Here is a 22527-nt window from a genome sequence, read left to right on the forward strand (position 1 = left end):
TCAAGTTGCTGCTGTGTGTTCACAATAGGCAAACCAGTGAATACTTTCGGGGGGGGGGGACTGATATGTGCAACTGCTTTAAAGCACAGAGCTGCTCCAGAAGTAATGCAAGTGCGATGCAAGGCATTCTCTCCTGTGTGGATTTCAGTATCCATGATCTAAAGTTCCAAACGCAAAGGATGCAAACCCATGTGGGTGTTTGCGCAAACCCATCCAATGTGGACAACTGAGAGGTGGCCAAAGAAAGATCAGTGATTGCAATGAACAGAGTCCTGTGGCACACATCTTGCAGGCAGGAAGCCCAGCTTCAGTCACTGGCATTTCCAGGTGTGTGTTGTTCGTTTTTTACATCGTATCAGGATGAAACATCTCTGTGAGAGAGCTTGGAGAGCAGCTATCACAGGTAGTAGGATCAGGCTAGATAAAGCAGTAGTTATACGATATACAATATCTTTATTGTCATTGTCCCATGCAGAACAATGAAATTGAAAAACTACATAAAACATTCAAAAACCCCTAAAAACTCTGAAACCCCATTTTAAAATACACTATACTATAGAGACCCCTTATGCTGCATTTAGAACCAGAATTGCATTTGCGTAGAAACTGTTTCTCAGGCGGCTAGTCCTGGCCTTTATAACCCTATACCTTCTTCCAGAAGGCAGAAGCTGAAATAGATCATTTCCGGGGTGCGTACTATCCTGCACTATCTCTGCCGCTTTCTTATGGCACCTGACAGCATAGATTTGATCTAGGGTGGGAAGAGTGCACCCAGTTATTCTCTCTGCAGTCTTTACAACCCTGGACAGCATTGTTTTTTCCCTGGCCGTGCAGCTCCCAAACCACACACAGAGACCGTAAGTTAATACACTCTCCACACTGCAATGGTAAAATGCCGTCAACAGGTTTACCTCTGTTTGAGATAGTTTCATAATCTCACATGTTCACAGATGAATTTGAACTATAATCAGCTTAGTTGAACTCAGGCATATCATGAGGAGCTGCAATGGGAAGGAGAAGCTGTCCCCACCTGCCCTGATCTCCAGAAAAATGGCAAAGGCAGCAGACAGCTTGGTTCCAGGCATTGCCTGGTTAATGGGCAAGTTGTCTCTAAGCCAAGCAGCACTAAGTGCCTCTCCTTTCCTTACAGTTATTGTTTATTTCATCTGTTTGAACACGTATACCCTTCCCCACCACTCAGGGCATTTTACAACGTTTAAGATTACGATGTCATCAACATAACCAGTATAAAACAGAGCCAAGGAGACTGGATCATTTTTTTAAAAAACCAAGCATAAAAACATGATCTGCCACATACAACAAAAGCTCACTCTCCTCCATAGATTTGTCTGAGATTCAAAATAAACAAAGGCCCAATAAAAGGCAAGGCAATTTCAGACGGGAGGTTGAACGAGTTGTAACGTGGACTGAAATGCTGTGTGTGTGGCCTGACAGTGTAAGCATGGGCGGTTAACCCCAACTACTGCATCTGTCTATCCTCTGTGACCACAAATATCCATTCGCTAGTCAGGCATCGCTCCTCATTTTCCATACTCCCAACGTGTGGTTAATCTTGCGCTCTCATCCTTGATCACATTAGACAAGGATTCCCGATTCCAGATGTTGTTGGACTGCAACTCCCACCATCCCTGACAGTTGGCCATACTGGCTGGGCCTGGCAGATTCCAGCAACATCTGGTTTAGGGAGATGGATCACTCCCCCCCCCAGGTAATTTCCCATGGTTGTGCAGGCTCTGAGAGACCCCCATCGTGATGAGTCTTCTGTAGGGTTGCAAAGAAAGTTGACTAGGCACTTGAAGAGCCATCATGGTCGGCATGTCGAGTCCCTCTCGATTGCTGATTTCCCCCTGGTGTCAACAGAGTAAAAGCCAATGCACATCTGTTTTCTTTTCTCAGAATGGACAGCGGAGCACCCGCCACTTGCCCCTCCTGCTGTTCCAAACCACACTCCCAACAACCAGGAGACAGTTCGAGATGCTCCAGTACAAGGTAAGTTGCTGTAATAAGTATTTCTCTTTTGCATAAAAAATAAAAAATGATTCAGATAGTGTCATTATCAAATAAGATATCCTTCCTTGGGGGTGTGCGGAAGTGCTCAGGGAAAGGTTTTGCATGATTTACAGTTAGAGGAAAGGTCTTCTTAGCTCAGTGGTAGAATCATAGAATCATAGAGTTGGAAGGTGGTCCCTTCCAGGAATCTCAGCTAAAGCATCTATGACAGATGACCATCCAATCTCGGCTTAGAAACCTTCAGGGAAGGAGAGTTCACCACCTCTTGTGGGAGTCTGTTCCACTGCCAAACAGCTCTTACTGTCAGAAAGTTTTTTTCAAAATGTTTAGTTGGAATCACCTTATTTGCAACTTGAAGCCATTGGTTCTAGTTGTACTCTCCAGAGCAGGAGAAAACAAGCTTGTTCCCTTTTCCATGTGACAGCCTTTAAGATATATGAAGACAATAATAATAATAATATATATATTTTTTATACCCCACCCTCCCCAGCCAAGGCCGGGCTCAGGGCGGCTAACAAGCAATAATAAAAACAAGTTGAATGAATACAACTTAAAAACAAAATTAAAATACAACATGAAAATATTGAAACATTAAAATATAAAAATGCAGCCTCATCACAGGAGGAGAAAGGAAAAAGAAAGAGGGGGAGGGAATCAAATTGGCTCCAAGCCAAAGGCCAGGTGGAACAACTCTGTCTTACAGGCCCAGCGGAAAGAAATCAGATCCTGCAGGCCTCTGGTCTCATGAGGCAGAGCGTTCCACCAGGCCGGAGCCAGAGTTGAAAAGGCCCTGGCTCTGGTTGAAGCTAATCTAACTTCCTTAGGGCCCAGGACCTCTAGGGTGTTGCTATTTATGGACCTTGAGGCTCTCCATAGGGCATACCGGGAGAGGTGGTCCCGTAGGTACGAGGGTCCTAGGCCGTGAAGGGTTTTAAAGGTCAAAACCAGCACCTTAAATCTGACCCTGTACTCCACCAGGGAGTCATATCTCCTCTCAGTCTCTTGTTTTCCAGGCTAAACATACCCAGCTCCTTCAAGCACTCTGTGATCACAACCTTGGGGGGGGTGGCTAAATAGAGCTGCCCAGAGTGGCTGGGGCAACCCATTCAGGTAGGTGGGGTTTTCCTCACTTACTGGTCTTCAGGAAGGGAGCAGGAGGGCTCCAGCAGCATCCCAGAGCCCTCACACTGCCTTCCCAAAGCCTGATAAGCATGGCTGTGCCTTCCTTACCAACCTCTGGGAAGGAGATGTGAGGGCTCTGAGAACATCCCAGAGGCAGGCAAAAAAGACATCTCCTTGATTACTGGGCTCTGGAGAGGTCGTGGGATGCCACTAAGAAGGCTTCTGGCTCATGGTGGTTTCCAGGCGTTCCTGACTTTGCACAATTTTCCCTTTGTGCACCAACCCCCAGAACTGAAGCCTCTTACCACTGCTAGGTCCACACTAGTGCTTTCTCGTGCTCAATAGCTAACCATGACTTAACGAGAAGTGCTAGTGCATGTGACTGTGCAAAGAAATCTCTCTCACACACAAACTAGCTTGAGACTAGGTCACTTCCTGTCCTGCAGCTTTTGCCTCCGCCCCCAAACAAATACACTGGTGGAGTTATCCATTGTATGAGAAGCATGAAGATGCTGGTAGCTTGCTGCTCTCAAGACCAAGGAAAGGTGCTTGCCTTTCTCACGCTTGTTCGGCACACTTGCCAATGCCTCTTTGGGACACGTTGAGTCAGGATGGCGGCATGTGTTGAGCCCATTCAGAAAACAAGTTCAGCATGTGCCAGTCCGTGGAAAACATGTTGAGTTCAGCTCATTGAAAAGAACCATTGTGTGAACTAGGGCCTAAGCTGCACAGGCTGAAATGAAAAAATGAAGTCAGGTTGGAAAAGGCACTAAAATAGTACCAACTCTGCTGCCTTCTTATTATTTTATTAACATATTTTTATTGCTGGTATGTAAAGATGCAAATGGTAAAATTGCTAATGAATTTAAGTGAATAAATACATAACTTATCTCTTCTTCAGAGGTTCCCCATGGCATACTCATCTCCTTGCTTGGTGATTTTATACTTTCAAAAATCCATTCAGGCTCAAAAATAATTAGCACCGCTTAAAGCTTTGGTGTTCTGAGTCACCCTTGAGAGTCATATTATGTATCACCTTGTCGTCTTGGCTGGTGTGTGCAAAAACCTATTTTTGTAAATACCAAATTCACCCTTGCGGTGTTGAAAAGTATTCTCCTCTGCTGTGTGTAATTCTTCTGCAGCTTTCAATTCCATAGCTGTCCTGTGGCGAAGATGTATTTATCATGGCTATTTGCGAGGGGACAATGCCAACATAACATTATCTGCGGTTTCTTGGTCCCTCCTATGCATTTCGCCTGTGCGTGTTTCCAAGCAGTTCATCCTTGTATCCCCTTCTCACTTTTCATCAGATATGATGCTCTCAGTTTCAGCTGCAAATTGAACAATAGCATTCATCTGTTTTGATACTTCCATGAGGCTGCAGCCCTATAAAGCAATGGGAGGAAAAATGTTATTTCTAATACTAGTGTGCAAATCGGTTCCTACGGATGTTGTGGGCATGGGTGGGGTTGGAATTAAAGGGGAAAGGACTCCATAGGTCAATGGATGAGCACATGGATAAGGGCCTAGATTCATTCTCCAGCGCATGCTGTAATATCAGGAAATATCTCAGCTCAAGAACTTGAGGAACAGCTGCCAGACAATACTGTATCTGATGAACCTGTGTTCTGACTTGCCTGCGTTCATGGTTAAGCTCTCTGCAGACTAACCATGACCTGTAACCAAAAGCCAACCTTGGTTATTACTCATGGTTAGTTTGAAGAGAGCTTAACCACGAGCCCTCTTAGCTCTGTACAGTACGGTATCAGTTTATTGTTCTAGCCACAGGCAACGACAAACCCACAGCAACAGTACCAATAAAACAATACAGATTATGTGTCCGTAATGTGAGCCAACATCCATGATGTAATTCAGAGGTTACCAGAGGCACCAGCAAAGTCAAATCCACCTTGATTTGAAATTAAACCTCTGAATCACCACAATAATTGCAGTGATTTTATTTAACACCTTTCACCTGATTTTATTTTATTTTTATTTTTTTGCAGCTAGTGCATAGAGGACCATTCTCTGTGTTACAAAGCTATTATTGTCACTCAAAATAAACCAGAAAACACACACACACACACACACGACTCCTTAGTTCAATGTGGCAACCAAAAGGACCAGGGGGGATCAAAGAGGAGATGCCAATCAATCAATCAATCAATCAATCAATCAATCAGTCAGTCAGTCAGTCAGTCAATTTATTGTGCATAGCCTTTACAATGTAGACCAAAGGACAAGGCAAGGGTTTGCTCTGAAATCGCACGACATACCCTACAAAGGTTTACAGCACAAAATTAAAAAAATTAGAGACCATTCACATATCCGGAATGAGCTTCTTAGCTGCCAAAGCAAATTTGGCTGCCAGGTGTATAATATCAAGATCTTTTATCAGCTAAAAGTTTGACTGTCACCTCCTGGGGCGATTAGTTAAGAATAGATTATTTTTTAAAAAATCTCTGTGCAATGTATATGGGGGCAAATCTACAGGTAGGACATGATATCATTGACCTGATTGCCTCCATAAATGCATTTGTGTTCCATATGGGGAATTCCCCTCTTAAGTATGCTGATGGCATCTGCTGGAACCTTAGTTCAACAAATGCCCTACGCAGTTGCAGGAAAGTCAGCGTCTCAAGTTAGTGGGGCCTTGAATGGTTGATCTTAATTTGGGGGTACCAAGTAGAGTTATGGGCAGCTACAGTGGATGTTCTATCTTGATTGGCATCTTGGTCAAAGAGCCAATTTCTAAGGTCACGTGAACTGAGGGCCAAATATTTCTCAATTTGGAGATTGTAAGCTCTGAGCTTATTGTAACACTTTGGTGCACCAAGCCAGCTGTCCTAGGACACTCATGAGTTTGCACTAAGCCATAGTTTGGCTAAGTGTGATGTGCAGGCCAGGCCTTTGACGATAACCGGCTGTACTTAATAAGGTTGTCTTGCTTTAAAAAGAGAAGCACTTTTGCAATTAGGATGTGCATTACAGTGGGAATTAACTTGTATCGCTGGCCTTTAATTTCCTTTTGAATTGGATGTTACTGTATTAATTGCTGTAACAGTTCCAAACGAGGAGAGATGGTCACAGCGATGCATTTTAATTGAGCCTCCTTCTTGGGGGAGAATGTACTCCCATCTTTTGAGCTTCCTGGGAGTTTCTCACCTGCTTGGGGAAAAAAGGAGCCCTCTGGAGCTTGAAAGCTTGCTCATCCTTAGAAGTGAGTTCATAGTGTTGCTGAGAGAGGTTAAGGAAAGGGGGTAGTGGAGAGGCGTGCTTGTCTCTTTTTTTCTTCTTCCTTTCCTTTCTTGGCGTGTTTATAAACTTCTGAAACTTCCACAGCAGGAAAGCCGTTTTTCACACGGAACCCATCTGAACTGAAAGGAAAGTTCATTCACACCAAACTGAGGAAAAGCAGCAGGGGTTTTGGTTTCACTGTCGTCGGCGGGGATGAACCGGATGAATTTCTTCAGATAAAGAGTTTGGTGCTTGATGGGCCTGCAGCTCTGGATGGCAAAATGGAAACAGGTAGTGTTGTCAATCTGGCTTCAAAAACACTCCCAAAATGCTTTGCGCTCATGTAATAGTAGCAGGTTCGGGCAGCTGGTGTGGTCCAGAGAATGGAGGTTTTTGAGCTTTTAAACCGTGAAGATCTGAGGTCAAATGGCAAGTTAAGACACAGAATTGGTGGGGTGGGGTGCGCCTGGTGTATCGGTTTGCTGTGACCTCAGTTTATAAAAAGGTAAAGGGGCCCCTGACCATTAGGTCCAGTCGTGACCGACTCTGGGATTGTGGCGCTCATCTCGCTTTATTGGCCGAGGGAGCCAGCATACAGCTTCTGGGTCATGTGCCCAGCATGACTAAGCCGCTTCTGGTGAACCGGAGCAGTGCATGGAAACACCGCTTACCTTCCCACCAGAGTGGTAGCTATTTATCTACTTGCACTCTGACATGCTTTCAAACTGCCACTTGATCAATGAATCTCTGATGCTCAACAGAACAAGCAGGCTTGTCACAGTGTCGTATGCTTGACAAGTAATATTTTGTACCTAGATGGGATCCATTTGAAACATGGCACTCTACTGAAAGGGGTTGGCGAGCATTTGTTGACCCCTTTTATGTAGCTCCTAGACATCGTCCAGATGTCGATGGACCACAACTCTTTATTGGCCATCCCTGTTTATTGGCTGAGGCTGATTTGACTCATACCGTTTTACAGGAGGCTATATTCCAGCCATGTAAAGGCTCCACACACCCTCTATCCGAGCGAGCAAGGGGATTATCACAGTTATAAGGCAGGTTTGGGGGTTTTTTATTTGGGGCGGGGGGTGTAATTGAAGAGTTTCTAATCAGCAACATTGAATGGCAGTTAAGTGTGTTGTAGTCGTCTGGAACCCAGCTACTTTGTTCCAGAAATTAAAAGAAGATTCCACTGCCTTTTGGAGTTATTTCTCAGTAAGTTAGTCTGCACGACCACCTCTGCAAGTGCCCTTGTCTTCTTATAAAAGTTTCATTGTGTTGGGGATATTTAGGGATTCCCATCTTAAAGCAAACTTATGGTCAATATTTCATCCTTCACCTTTGTTTTTCATGGTGTTTCTACTTTAAAGATAAGGAACCGAGGATTCAGAGAAACCCAGGTCTGGACTCTAAATTCTGCCCATTTGACCACATCGGCTTGCTTGTCGTTCATACAAAACTCCATTTTGGTTTTCCTGTGCTTTTCCTCTTCACAGTTGCTGTTAAAAAGTGATTAAAAAGTCTGAGGCATCCAAAGACAAATGCACTTGATGCTTCATGCCCAATAGGTTTGTGCATAACGTTTCTTAAAACAGCCACCACCCACGACACAAAATTTAAAAACTTGCCATAAAAGTGTGGGGGTTTTCAGACAGCTTTTGACATAGCAAAATGTGTTGAGGGTTTGCTGGTCAAATGTATGTTTAAAAAAGATGACTGGATATGCACTTCGGCAAACCTAAGGTAGTCCCCATGCCATGATATGCTGATGCAACAGGCTTGGGCGTGTAAATTCACAGACTTTTCGTCCACTTGCTCCCTAGGGGACGTTATCGTCAGTGTGAATGACACATGTGTGCTGGGCCATACGCACGCTCAAGTTGTCAAAATCTTCCAGTCGATCCCCATCGGCGCCAGCGTGGATCTAGAACTCTGCCGAGGCTATCCTCTGCCTTTCGACCCCGACGATCCCAACACGAGCCTAGTGACCTCTGTGGCCATCTTGGATAAAGAACCGATCATTGTGAACGGGCAGGAGAACTATGACTCCCCGGCGAGTCACGGCAGCAAAACGGGGAAAGTAAACGGGATGAAGGAGCCCAGGCCCAGCAGCCCGGCTGAGGTTTCCTCAAACGGATCCCACGGCTACCCCAATGACACCGTCTCTTTGGCTTCTTCTATAGCGACGCAACCTGAACTCATCACTGTACATATAATCAAAGGGCCCATGGGCTTTGGCTTCACTATAGCAGACAGTCCCGGGGGCGGGGGACAGAGAGTGAAGCAAATCGTTGACAGCCCAAGGTGCCGAGGCCTAAAAGAAGGGGATCTTATAGTGGAAGTCAGTAAGAAGAATGTCCAGAATCTCACTCACAACCAAGTGGTGGATATGCTTATCGAATGCCCGAAAGGAAGCGAGGTGACACTGCTTGTACAGCGAGGAGGTAGGTGTGATGTGTATTTTCTTTTCATTCACACAGAACAGCATGGACTTAAAAGCAGCCTTTCCCAGCCAGGTGCCATCCAGATGTTGTCGAACTCCAGTTCCCATCCGCTGCCAGTGGTCAGTTTGTAGTCCAACGATGATGGGAGTTGTAGTCCAACGATTTCTGGGCGATACCAGGTTGGAAATGCCTGGCTTCAAACATATATGTTTGAATACACACAGTCACCTGAGGCTGATGAAAACTGATAGTCATTTGCCTCTTCATTTGGATCATTGTTTTGAATAACCCTGTAGAAATATAACAAAAGATGTGTCCCTGGTATTCTAAGCTTATTTTAGATATGGAAGAGACTCGAGTCAATATGGCTCAGAATTGCTGAGAAGCGTTTTCTCGCCGAAAGTGGAATAGTTAAGCAAGCTCAATATTGAGATTCTTCATCATATACTTAGAAGCCTGGCAGTTTCGATTTTTTATTTTATTTTACATGCATCCGTACCGATGCATTAGAAAAAGAAAATGACACATAGTATTAATATTTCCATAGCAAACTGCATATGGAAATAGGAATCATGGTTGACATTTAAACTTCCTCATTATATATCCTGGGTATAATGAGATGGTGTGATCAGAAACTGCAGGTATCCAGTTTTAATGAGAATCTGAAATGATGAGTCAGCTGATTTTTGATTTATTTGTTTTTAATTAATCAGTCTCATTTCTGTCTTATATTTTAGTCCCGCATCAGTCTATCACCTTATTGCAGAAACAAAGGAAAGGAATTGCTATGACCTCGCTTTAGTTGCCATGCTCAACTTTTTGCACCCCCAGAAGGGTTTCTTTGGTGCAGGGTGGATTTGATTCAAATCCATTAAAATCACGATTTAACTCATGATTTAAATCACTAGTCAGTAAGACTTGATTTAAATCATTATTATTTTTTACAGAAAGACTCAATCTTGCTGGTATAATCTTAATATTTACAACCAGATGAAGGTTTCATTTCTGGAATAATAAATTTCCAGAGTAGTTTTTACAGTTCTATCAAAAATGACTGATTTGGTTATACTATTAGAAATACATAGACCGATAATTATGAAATTATTGTGAGGTTTAATAAGTTAACTGTTTATATTTGGACAACTTTTCTGCTGTACTTTATTAGAAGGAGAAAAATAATCATTTCCTTAGTAACAATTGAAACAATTCATTTAAGTAAAACAATAACATTGTAGCATATGTATCCGTGTTTGTTAACTGATGTGGTTAAACAATTTTTTTAAAACAAACAAACAAACAAACCTTAGACTGCATTTTAGCACACATGAAAAACTTAAATCCTTATTTCTTGATGAATAGCCTTTGGACTATAATGTAACTTAAATAGAAAACTATCCTTAGATAGATTTTTTTCTTCCAAAAGCATTTTATTTTAAAAATCCAATTTAAATTTTAAAAACCTGATTTAAATAAAACAATCATTTTTCTTTTTAAAAAAATCATTGATTTTTATGTACCCTGCTTTGATGCTCAGTGCTTAATTATGCTTTCCACCTGCTTGGGAAAGTGATCCAGTACTTTTCTGAGAGGAGGGAGGGCTAATCACTTCTGAGCTGTGTCTCTTGCTTTCTCATAACCTGCCTGACATCAGCTGTCTACATTCACGTGATCACAGCCAGGACATACACATGCAGCTTTCACCTACATGCAGCCCTTTTGCACCTGTTTCCTGGGAATGGGCAGGAAACAAACCAGGAAGCTACAGGTGAGCTTAATGTGGACTTCCAAATCCAGGCTTGTTCGGAAGCCATTAACCCTATTCCCCCCCCCCCCACTTTGCACATCCTGGGAAGCTGTGGTTAACTGCAGCTTCTTGGTTTTATCTCCCCACTTCCCCGAAGGGAAGTGCAAAGAGGGAGAAAAAGACTACTTTGTGAGTGGGTGAAGCTCATCCTTACTTGTTGAGCTAGAATTTGGATACACGGACCTTTGCTCAGCCTTAGATTCACCCAACAGGTTGCCACATGGACTGTGCTCCTACAGACTCGCTGCACCCATGGGTCTGCAACCTTTGGGGGCTTGTTCCATCCCTATTTAGGAAATCTCTGCCAACCGTTTGACTTTCTCCCAGCAACAGGGCAGGAACCATGCCGCCATGTTTACAGGGGCTTTTTCTTTCTCTCCTATCTTCCCTGTGTTTCCCTGCCGCATTGCATCCATCCCAGTCCAGGGGTTTCTCAACTCAGCCATATACCGGGTGGGCTGTGCCTACCTGCCTGTGCTCTATCATAGGCAAACCCACGTCCTCTTTATGCAATGCATACCTTCTGAGTATCTCAGAGATTTTATAAATCATTGCACAGTAAATGCATCAGTTCTCGACATCAGGAGATCTGACAATTCACAACCACAGAACGTGCCCCTCCCCCCCCCCAAAAAGCAGCAGTAATGGCTTGACCCATCTCAGATTTCTAGAGTTTTTGATGATTGGGTAACTTCTATGTATACAGTATGTATACTAGGGACGCGGGTGGCGCTGTGGGTAAAACCTCGGCGCCTAGGACTTGATGATCTCATGGTCGGCGGTTTGAATCCCCGTGGCGGAGTGCGCTCCCGTCGTTCAGTCCCAGCGCCTGCCAACCTAGCAGTTCGAAAGCACCCCCGGGTGCAAGTAGATAAATAGGGACCGCTTACCAGCGGGAAGGTAAACAGCGTTCCATGTGCTGCGCTGGCTCGCCAGATGCAGCTTCTCACGCTGGCCACATGACCTGGAAGTGTCTGCGGACAGCGCTGGCTCCCGGCCTATAGAGTGAGATGAGCGCACAACCCTAGAGTCTGTCAAGACTGGCCCGTACGGGCAGGGGTACCTTTACCTTTACCTTATGTATACTGTATGGGGCAACAAGGTTGGAGAATAGACAATATGGGTTAGAAGTCACCTTGCGATGACTCCATTCCAAAATGGGGAGAAGATATTATGACAGATGTTATGAGCTGCTAATGGTGTCTGCCTCGTTTTTTGCGTGCATTACTGCCTTTGCATGAAGGCAGGGAAAAGGGCAGGCTGGAGAGTTGGCACCTGAAGTATAATTTGGCATAGTATTGTCATGCACACTAAGCCTGAGCTAACTGAAGAATAGGCAATTGCACATACAATTTGTATTGTAAAAAATTATATACGCACACACAGAGCAAGCCCAAAGTTTTGAAATGATTTTTGTGGTTTCTAGACTTCCTTTATTACTTGTGCCTCTGGCGATCAAAGCAAAGAGTAGCAAAGAGAAATGAGTCTTTTAGTAGTTGTATAGGCAAGGAAGCATTAACTGATGCAGCTCATTCCTGTGGGGATAAGAAATATTTTACTTTCTGAAGAACCCAGTTCCACAAAACTATTTTAGGTAACAGAGTCCTCTTCTTTTCTTTTCTTTTTACAACCACCGACTGTTGCCTGTTCCTTTTCTAGAGCTATAGGTCCCTGATACGGGTATCAGTATTCATAATTTTGCTACGCTTCTGAGAAGTGTTTGTGTGGCTCCCCCTTTATGATCAAACTCTTTCCCCATCTCTCTTGAAGGAGATGATTCTGCGGGTTGCATTTCCCTCCTTCTCCCTCTGCTGTCCACTGAAGAGAGTGCTGGGGAGACGCCTTGATGTCAGGCGTTTATTTTATTAACACGCTGCTTGTGTTCACACCGGCTTCAGTAGGCATCCTCTGCTGCGTGGCACAAAAGGCTGGTGTTCAGAGTTGTCGAAAGACTTTGTCAGCGGTGGTTACTAAGGCAGAGAAATATCAGAAATGGATGAGTAATAGATTTGAAAAGCTCAGCCAGCTCCGGGCCGCTCGTGTGCTCTTGACAATTATGCCTGATTGTTAAAATGCAAGGCGCATAGCCAGGGAAAGAGCAGCCCGTAAAATATTTACTACAATGCATCTTCATCTGGAGCTGTGACTTGCGATATTAGACTTGCTTGTGCCCACAGACCCTGTCAGGTTAAAGGACGGGAAGAGGGAGGTAAATGAAGCAGATGCGGAGGAAAAATAAAGCACCGTGTGAAAATAAAACCCACAATATTGTTGCGTATGCTGTCTCAAAGTTACTCATCAAATAAAGCGAGGTTTGATTCATAGGTTACAGTAAGTGCCTGAAAACAGAACTATGTGGGTGCTGTTTTGGATAAAGCAATTCTCTGTCTTGTTTGTTTGGTTTCAGCTATGCTGTCGTATTTCCACAAAAATGAGGAGTCAAAATGTATGACTGAACTGTTATTGAACCATAGAGCTAGCTGCTTTTGTACCATCAGCAGCCATGTGTTCTGAAGTATCCGTTGCATCAAGATTATAATGTATGAATCAGGCAACTGGAAGAAGAGTTTGCTGCCACACTTTTAATCCACTGTGGTGCTTCTTTATAAACAGCCATGGCTTCCCCCAAGAAATTTTGAGAGCTCTAGGTTAGACTAAATGACCCACAGGGTCCCTTACAACTCCACAGTTCTATGATTCTATTATTTAAATTGCAGATACAGTATCTCATACCATTTCCTAAGCTTGCACAATTGGCACGAAGTTTGGAATGCTGGGAAGACTGTTGTAGAAAATTAAGCAAATAGGCAATTAGTATAATTGAGATGGAAAAATAATTTTAGCCCGCAGGGAATATGGTGGAAATAAATTCTCTTCCATTTGCTTAACACGGTTGTTGTGCAACATGTGCAAAATTTGGGTATGCAGCTGTCGGCTGGTTATGTTGGTGGTTTGTTGGTTAAAAGTACTAGGAAGTGGGAGAGGATTTTCTTTTGAGTAATCGATCAGATGTTTTAAATAGACCCTTGAAATGAGGATAAGGAAAAGGTGGCCAAAGCCAGTCCTGTTTCTGTTGGGTTATACAACAGCAGCAACAAAAAAACAAGTTCTTTGAACAGACCTCAAGTATTTGGTGCCAATTCCATAGGGCTAGTTGTGTTAAGTCATTGGAACTCCCCCCTCAGGGGGAAAAAATACCCAGAATTTCGTAGCACCTTAAAGATCATCTGATTTATTGTGACATAATCTTTCATGGGCTAAAGCTCACTTTATCAGATACATCTGATAAAGTAGGCTGTGGTCCATGAAGGCTTATGCTACAATAAATCTGATAGCGTTTAAGCTGCTACAAGACCCTGTTCCAGTTCTTGGTGCTTAGTGGACAATACCATCTAGTTTAAACAAAGTCCTTGCTAACACTGTTAAATTTCAGTAATGGGCCCTTCTGCAAAATAATAATAATTCAGTTATTATCTGTGTTTTATTGCTAGGCATTCCCTAGCCTTGTGCTGGTGTTTTATATCAGATGTGATTTGATATAACACAAGGTGGCACAGCAGAACCTTATATTGTGCATTAAACAAGGCAGATTTAACTAGAGATGATATTCTCCATTCTCCCAGCTATTCCTTACATGCCGGTAACTCGAGCAGACGTTAAATTGTCTCAGCTAAGAGGACAACCATATTTTATCCTGGCTTGCTGAGAGCAGATTGCCATGCTATGCTCAGCGCAAGGGGCTTCTGTGCATAATTTGGGAAGCATGAAATACCGAGGCCGCAGCTGAGTTTGGTTGGAAAGGTTGCAGCTGAGTGATTGATTAAGCATCCCCGTAAACACACGACGCCAGTAGCCTCAAGGAGGTGCCTAGGCATAGCTGTCAACGTTTCCCTTTTTTAAAGGGAAATTCCCTTATTCCGAATAGGATTCCTCGCAAGAAAAGGGAAAAGTTGACAGCTATGTGCCTAGGATTCAAGGAAATGGCTGTAGTAGTTGCTCAGAGTGAGTCACGGGACCCCTAGTGCACATCCGTTTTCCAGGGAAGGCATAAATGGATTGCAGGTGCGTTCTGCTTCTTGAGAACGGCTCTGCAGCGTCTTGGGATTTGGCTATTACCGGATACTTGAATTTAACTGGTCACATTTCTGAAACACCTTGGTTTAATTCTTCTTCCCTGCCTCATCTACAGGACGGCCCTTCCCTTTCAGCAATTGGCTAGAAAAATGCAAATATGAGGAGGCTCGCTTTTGTTTGCTTTTGCTGCTTGTGTCGCTTACATTAATATAGGCTAACCATTGGGCCCTCCCTATAGGATCATAGGATTTTAGGGTCAGAAGGGACCATCAGGATCATCTAGCCCCTGAAATGCAAGAATCTTTTGCCCAGGATCCTGAGAATAAAAGTTTCATGCTCTACCATCATCCTAACCTTTGGCCGCGCTGGTTGGGGCTGATTGGAGTTGGTGTCCAACAGCATCTGAGGAGCCACAGGCTGCCCATCTTTGTGCCCGAGCTTTAAGCTGATATTGTGGCTTTGTGAAAAGTGGGAGAAATTTCTCTCTCTCCCTCCCTCCCTCTTGGGGATTACCTGTTGAACAGACCGGCCACAGATGGAGTTCAGGCAAGACAATCCCACTTAATACAACACATAATGTATTGTGTTCAGCATCATAAGATGTAGTTAGCTTCGATGCCTTTTTAAGGAAGACCCCCGCCCTCCCCAATTAATCAAGTTAATGGAGCATGAATACCTATTAGCAATTAGCCATAAAAGGTGGCTTGCAACTCCATGTTCTGAGGCATTCTCCTCAGTCTGGTCCCCTGCAGATGTTGTTGGACTTCAGCTCCCATCATTCTCAGCCAGCATAAGCAATGGCCAGAGATGATGGGAGTTATGAGTCTAAAACACCTGAAGGACACCAGCTTGGGGAAGGTTTTTCATAAGCAAGAAATAAGTGGATTCCATTGGTAGAGGGAGGCAAACAACCAAGAAGGGCCTTGTGTGCTGTCTGAAGCCTGGCCATTGTTGAAAACAAAGTTTTATCTCATACAGTTTAATTGGTAAACTGCTGTCGCTATTTTGCCCTTCTCATTTTTTCTCTTTTGGAGTTGCCTCATGATAATAACATGAATGAGAACTCCAGGAAACAACACTTATCAGAGCTTGGCCTCTGTTTTATTTATGGTATATCAGTAAAAGTTATAAAGTGGGTATTGTGAGAATTTTTTGAAAGCCCCTTTGAGAACTTATTGGGGATATAAAATGGGATATACCATATTTTTCCATGTATAAGACGAGGTTCCCCCCTAAAAAATAATTTACAAAATTTGGGGGCGTCTTATACATGGCTAGATTTCCTCCCATTTTCTTAAATCAGAGTTGTATTGTACATGGGGGCGTCTTATAGATAGAAAAATACGGTAATTAGTTATTCTAAATTAAATAAATAACTAAAAAGACTGCATGTGCATTAACACAAAGATGCTGTGCAGCCTGTGATTTCACACACTGCAGCTGCTGCTGAGGTGTATTTTGAATGCTGATAATATATTCTGAGGTAATTTTGTTTTTCTGGTGTCTCTTTAATTGAGGGAAAAGAGGCCACAGCATAGTGGTAGAACAAGTCCTTTGCATGTAGAAGACACCAAGTTCCTGGTGTCCTGATTCCTGCATAAAACCATCAACAGGTGCCCTTGCTTACAGGTAAAGAAGTTGATTTTTATTATAGCAGCCTTACTGGTACAAACTCCATGACTGGGAAGGAGCAAAATCTAGTCTTACAAGGCAAAGGAGTAATATCTACACATCCAGTCTGGGAATAAGGAGCAAGATTCAGGAGTTCACTATTAGCAACTTCACAGGAGCTGTGAGGTTGTTCCAACAAGTTTCCCTGCCCTACCCACCAAGCTTGTAAGCAGAGGTGGCAAATGGCCAAGCTACGCATGAAAATCTGTGTCCCTGTGGGAATTCTTGGCCTGTAGGTGTAGAGTTCCTGAGAGACAGCACGACCCTTTCTGAATCCTCTCCCCCCCCCCCCGGTCAGAGCAGGTCATGCCCGTGAGCCGTCCTCATCCTTCACAGGTAGGGAAGAAGGCAGGGAGTCTCCTGCCTTGTCAGTAGATCTGGGAACATCCAAGGGTGGGGGGCATCATCACAAAGCCTGTGCTGTGTAGACTCCTTCCAAGTTCTCCTCCTCAAATGCCTCCTTCTCTTGGTCTGAATCAGAGTGCTCCATGGGAACCATGACCCCCTGCATCAGGGGAAAGATCTCTGCATGAGAAAGTAGAGTCACCACCAGCCAGAAGAGACAGCCCTGGAGTAGATGGAACAGTGGTCTATCTCAGAATATGACAGCTTCATAACAAGCATCCTCTGGGATTTTTAAGCCGTTTTGGACAGTCTGTTGCATAGTGTACAGCAAGTGGCGTACTCACCTGTTGCTGGGTGAGGCCTTGAGGCAGCTAGCCTGTGTGTCCCTAAGCAAGTGTGCAAGCAACTGTGTCCCTCCTCCACCGTGAAATATTAAAGAGCATGTGTCCATCCTACTTGAGTCCAACAGTCCACCAGTGGTTTGAGAAAAGCAATGATTTAGTGAAGCAACAGGTTCAAGACAGAGGGCTGACACCTGGATCCAGGTGCAAGCATGAGTGGCTGCTCTGTTTCTGCCCATTCCTGCCTGGTTCAACTGTTTGCAACTGGTGCGAGAAGAGAATGATTCTAAGCACACAAAGAAGGAGACAACTGAAGTCAGTAGATGGTGATTCACAACTCGTATGTTGATTACCTTGGTCTTTTCCTGTTGAATATGAACTGCATGGTGGAAAGGTAGCCATTTCCCTGTTTGATGTGATCACTAGCCCTCCAATGAAGAATTATTTGCAAGAAATTGTTCTTTCAGCTCAGGTCCACTGATTCTACACCTTGAAGATGCAAAAAAATAATAATCAAACTTTGAGGAGTTCTGAGCTCTGGCTTGGGATAAGTGAATGTAGAATTAGAACCAGAAATGAGTTGCATGCGTGTATCTTCTGGACCTGCATTTTCTTGACAAAGCTAACACTGTGCTTCATAAGTTATGATGTATACTTTTTTTCATTAAAAACACACACTTCTAAAGGACTTGCTTGCGCAAGCAATCAAATCCCCCCCAAAAAACCCAATCCATCCAGACTTTCTGTCTTCTTTCCCCCTCTTTTTATTTTGTACCAAGCCTGGAGTCGTTTTGACTTTCGCAAAGTCCTTGAAATGGGGCTTTATTCATCTAATCTTTTATTAAAATTCTGCTGGCAACGTTTTATGCAGAGTTAGTTTAGTATCCTCCTGCCTTCTCCACCAAAGAGCATTATTGACCATTAGTGTTAATAATTAAGAGCTCCTTGTTTTGCACTTGGAAGTCAAACATATTGACGTGCATTTCCTGAGTCACAGGGAGCTTACATTGGCTCCCTGGCCACGTGGTGAGAGATTTGTTTTACACTTTTATTGTCTGTCTAGAGTAGGATGGATGCCCCTGTTTTAAAAATACATAGAAATGTCTCCCTTTTTCAGGTTCCCAGGGAAGCTGAGAGGCATCCCTTATCTCGGAATGTACTGTACAGTGGTGCCTCGCAAGACGAAATTAATTCGTTCCGCAAGTTTTTTCTTCTTGCCAGTTTTTCGTCTTGCGAAGCACGGTTTCCCATAGGAATGCATTGAAAATCAATTAATGCGTTCCTAGGGAGACCGCCTGTCCCCGGACCTCCTCTGAAGGCTGACGGGGGGGAGAAGGACTTTTCTCCCCACCGCCAGCCTTCAGAACAGCAGAGCACCCCTCGCGCGGGGCAGACATTCGCAGCTTCCTAGGTTGTTGGCGGTGGGGAGGAAAAACCCTCCTCCCACCGCAAACCCCGGGAACAGAGAAGAAGCACTGCACGCCTTCTCCTCTGTTCACGGACCTCCCACCGCAAGCCTTCAGGACAGGTCCGGGAACAGAGGAGAAGGCGCGCTGCGCTTCCCCGCTGTCCCCGGAGATTTCCCTATGGGCTTTTGTCCTGTGAAGCAAGCCCATAGGGAAATTCGTCTTGCGAAGCCGCTAAAAATCGGAAAACCCTTTCGTCTTGCGGGTTTTTCGTTTAGCGAGGCATTCGTCTTGCGGGGCACCACTGTACCCAGTGTTCTAACTTTCTGTAGAATCGCCAACCCAGCTCTGTTTGCCTTTCATCTTGAAGTCTTGATCTGCCAATACAGAGGTCCATGAGCTCTCAGGGTTGATTAGTTTTGCATTAATATTAGGGAAAGGGGGCATTCAAGAAGGTCTTAAGTTCCATTGGTTAATGAGCTTGATTATTAATTACTTTATGTTATTATATTGGTAGCTGCCAGCATGATTCATGGAACTCCAGACTGACCATCTATTTTAGAAAGCAATAAAAAATTTCCCGTTCACAGAGCAGCAGAAATGTTGTGCAAAGGGAATTTATTAATATAGCAAGAAACTCTGTAGCTGATAGTTTCCCCCCGTAATATAGTAAAACATCAAAGTCATTATGAAACAGTAAAAGTATTACATACGAAATGCTTAATAGCGCGTGATTATCCTTTTTCCCAAAGTGTCATTTGCTAAGTAGAAGAAGCTGCTCCCAAACACGGCTTTAATAGCACTGAACAATGAGAGAAATGTTTTGGTTCAGATGTTTATGATAATCTCAGTGATAATTAGTTTCATTTAAATGCTCTATTCCCTTCTTTTGGGAGGAACCCTGTGCATACACATGATTCCTTTAACTGATAGGAATATTAAATTAGTCTTGGGCATGAATTCCCTTTTGCAAAGAAAGTAAGTTTTAACGTATTACACGGATAGCTAAAATGAATATAGCCTCTATTTTATTTTATTTTATTTTATTTCTGTGAGGAGCTAGATTTGTTTGTAATTATTTGCTGTGAGACTTCCCGTCCAGCAGAGGGCACTATTTCAATTCACTCATGTCTCCATTTCTTTGTGCTCAAGCCACCTCTATCTACTCCTAATGCTTCTCTCCTACTACAAAAGGACCATTGCTCAGTGATAGAGCTCATGCTTTGTATACACAAGCCCTAGTTCAGTCCCTAGCATCTCCAGGTAGGGGTAGGAAAGACTCCTTCCTCCAACGTTGGAGGCCCACTGCCAATCAATGTTGACAATCCTGAGCCAGATGAATGCAATGGGCTGACCTGGTAGCTTGTAGCCATGGCTAGTCTTATCCACCATGAGATGGTCTTGTTATGTACTGAAGTTCTCACCCTGGGCCAGCAGAGGGATACTGTAGATAGTTTTCACTCAGGTCCACATATGCAAATAAGGGATTGAAAGTGACGTTCAGTGATTGGATAGTTACAGAAAATGGTTACTGTTGCGTTCTAGTGGAACTCTATATAAGCAGGCTGGCTGAACCCTTCAGTTCAGTTCTGTCCTGTGAATAAACAAGAGCTGTTTGAAGAATCAACTTTGGGAGTGAACACCATACTTTGTTTATGCGCTGTGTGAAGAAATCTTGATTTTCTCCACCCTGCATCTTCCAGCATTCAGCTTCATTGAATGTCTGCAAGGTCTAGTGTTGCGCAAGAGGGCGAAAAAGGTTTCCCTATTCAGTTTTGCCATGCCATGCTACCCTTTTCTGGAGTGTAATGATCCTGCTGCACTTTCATTTTCTACAGCACGCCCCTTCAGGCCATGTTGCAGGCTAGCCTTGATGAAAGATGAATGCAACTTTGCAACAAGCGGTAGCTTAGCACACTATGCATGCAATCATTTTCAAGCTGGACATTTATAACACCTCCAGAGTGAACATTTTGCCATGCATCCCTGTTAAATCAGAGAATGGGGGAGGAACATCAGAATATCCAAACTTAGTGATGATGACCAACTTACTATATAAATGCTAAAGTAAGTTTTCTTGGGTAGATGGCTATATTCCCCAAAGACAATGACTGATGGCAAGGGGAAGGCTAAGTCTCATCTTTCACTGCATGACATTTACAGCAAGTTACCTTCTTGCTGCTTGCTAATGAAATCTTCTCGGGGGAGTTTCTGTTTGTTACCCTAGCAGAGACAGTTCTAATCCATGGCATTCATTAGCTTAAAAATACTTGTTTGTGAAACCTATCCCCCTTTCAGTCTTGGTGGCGATGCTGTTGTTAACCTTGGGCTGTATCCAGTGCTAATCCTACTCAGAACAGACACCCCCCCCGAAGTTAATGGATGTGGCTCATTAATTTCAGTGGGTCTATGGGTGGCGCTGTGGGTTAAACCACAGAGCCTAGGACTTGCTGATCAGGAGGTCAGCGGTTCGAATCCCCGTGACGGGGTGAGCTCCCGTTGCTCGGTCCCTGCTCCTGCCAACCTAGCAGTTTGAAAGCACATCAAAGTGCAAGTAGATAAATAGGTACCACTCCGGCGGGAAGGTAAACGGCGTTTCCGTGCGCTGCTCTGGTTCACCAGAAGCAGCTTAGTCATGCTGACCACATGACCCGGAAGCTGTCTGCAGACAAATGCCGGCTCCCTCGGCCAATAAAGCAAGATGAGCGCCACAAACCTAGGGCCGGTCATGACTGGACCTAATGGTCAGGGGTCCTTTTACCTTTACTTTGAGTAGATCTTGGTTAGATACAACCTTTTGCATATTTCTTTCTCTATGTTTGATTAAGGGATGTGCTTAAGCCGAGTACACAAAGGAGGAGGCGCAAGTGTGATACCTTCCCAATGTCATTGGACAACAGCTTCCATCATTTGTGATCGTTGACCCTCCTTGCTGGGATTGATGGAAGTTGTAGCACAGCATTTTCAGAAGGGCATCACCTTCCTACCCTAATAAAGGACAGCAGTGTCTATGGAAGTCAGCTAAAGAAAGGCAGTGTTAATACTGCCAATCTTCAAATGCACAGGGAAATCCTCAGCTGTGGTTTCTTGTTGGCTGGTACTGCTGCTCCTTGTCCTTCAGTTGAGAATACACAATGCAGATTGCGGCACATTTATTTCCTGGCTCGGTCCTTGGCAGCTAGAATTACTGTTGTAAATATGCCCTGATTTTAAATTAGAAAGCACCACTCTATAGGCAAGTATTAACAAGAAAGTCTTCTCCAGGCTGTTCCTTGTGATGGTACGTTTTGTCTGGATGCAAACCGCCTGTGTTGTATATGTGTGTTTTTCATACAAATTGTGTGTGTTAGCTTGTTTTGGTAAGAAGTCAATTACTGCTTGTTCTGCAACAAACTCTGGCAAAGAGCAAAACCCCTGCAAGATTCATGGGCCCTTGAAACGCCAAGCAGTAGCTTGTGTATATTTCCCACCAATTTCCCCCAGCTATTTTCATTGGGGGGAGGGCGGGGGGGCAGCTGGAATTAATGTCAAACATTGAGAGGGAAGGTTTTTTCAGTCATTCATGTTTATTACATTTTAACATTTAATAACCCCAGTGCCATAAGCAAATCCCTTGTTCATTTTAAAAATGCAAAAGTTTTTCTTTGCTGCCATATTATTATTATTAATTAAGGAATATCTCATTGCTGAGATTGTTCTGTCCAAATGAGTGACCAAATGTGTGTGTGTGTGTGTGTGTGTGTGAGAGAGAGAGAGAGAGAGAGAGAGAGAGAGAGAGAGAACACAATGCATGTTTATAGAATATTAGGAGTCTGAACCAGCTTCTATTGATACCCCGGTTTGGTGCTTGGGCAAACAGTTTCAGAGCAAGACATGTCATAGTCTACCCAATCTCTCCTTCATTTTCTCCCTCCATTCATGATTGAGGTATCAAAAATGGCTATCACTCCCCCTCCTGCTTTTGACAGAAGTATGTGAAATAATACAGGCATACTAAATGTCTCTAAACTAAATAAAACCTGCAGAATTACTGAAAAATAGGGGATTTT

General features: G+C 43.8%; 1 protein-coding gene and 1 long non-coding RNA gene across 51 annotated transcripts in view; one reads left to right on the plus strand and one right to left on the minus strand.

Moving 5' to 3' along the window:
- Positions 1-22527, plus strand: part of MAGI1 (membrane associated guanylate kinase, WW and PDZ domain containing 1) — a 475361-nt gene that overhangs the window by 390723 nt on the left and 62111 nt on the right. For 39 of the 50 annotated variants that reach the window (XM_083722580.1, XM_083722597.1, XM_083722572.1 and 36 more), the window contains 3 exons: positions 1918-2010; positions 6496-6681; positions 8217-8837. In XM_083722580.1, coding sequence (XP_083578706.1) covers positions 1918-2010; positions 6496-6681; positions 8217-8837 — 900 coding nt within the window. The remainder of the gene's footprint in view (positions 1-1917; positions 2011-6495; positions 6682-8216; positions 8838-22527) is intronic. The other 11 variants (XM_083722583.1, XM_083722599.1, XM_083722619.1 and 8 more) reach the window with 1 other exon arrangement.
- Positions 1-22527, minus strand: part of LOC310838190 — a 582108-nt gene that overhangs the window by 292078 nt on the left and 267503 nt on the right. The window lies entirely within an intron of this gene.

This window comes from Podarcis gaigeae (assembly GCF_964106915.1).
Source record: "Podarcis gaigeae genome assembly, chromosome: 2".
NCBI lineage: Eukaryota > Metazoa > Chordata > Lepidosauria > Squamata > Lacertidae > Podarcis > Podarcis gaigeae.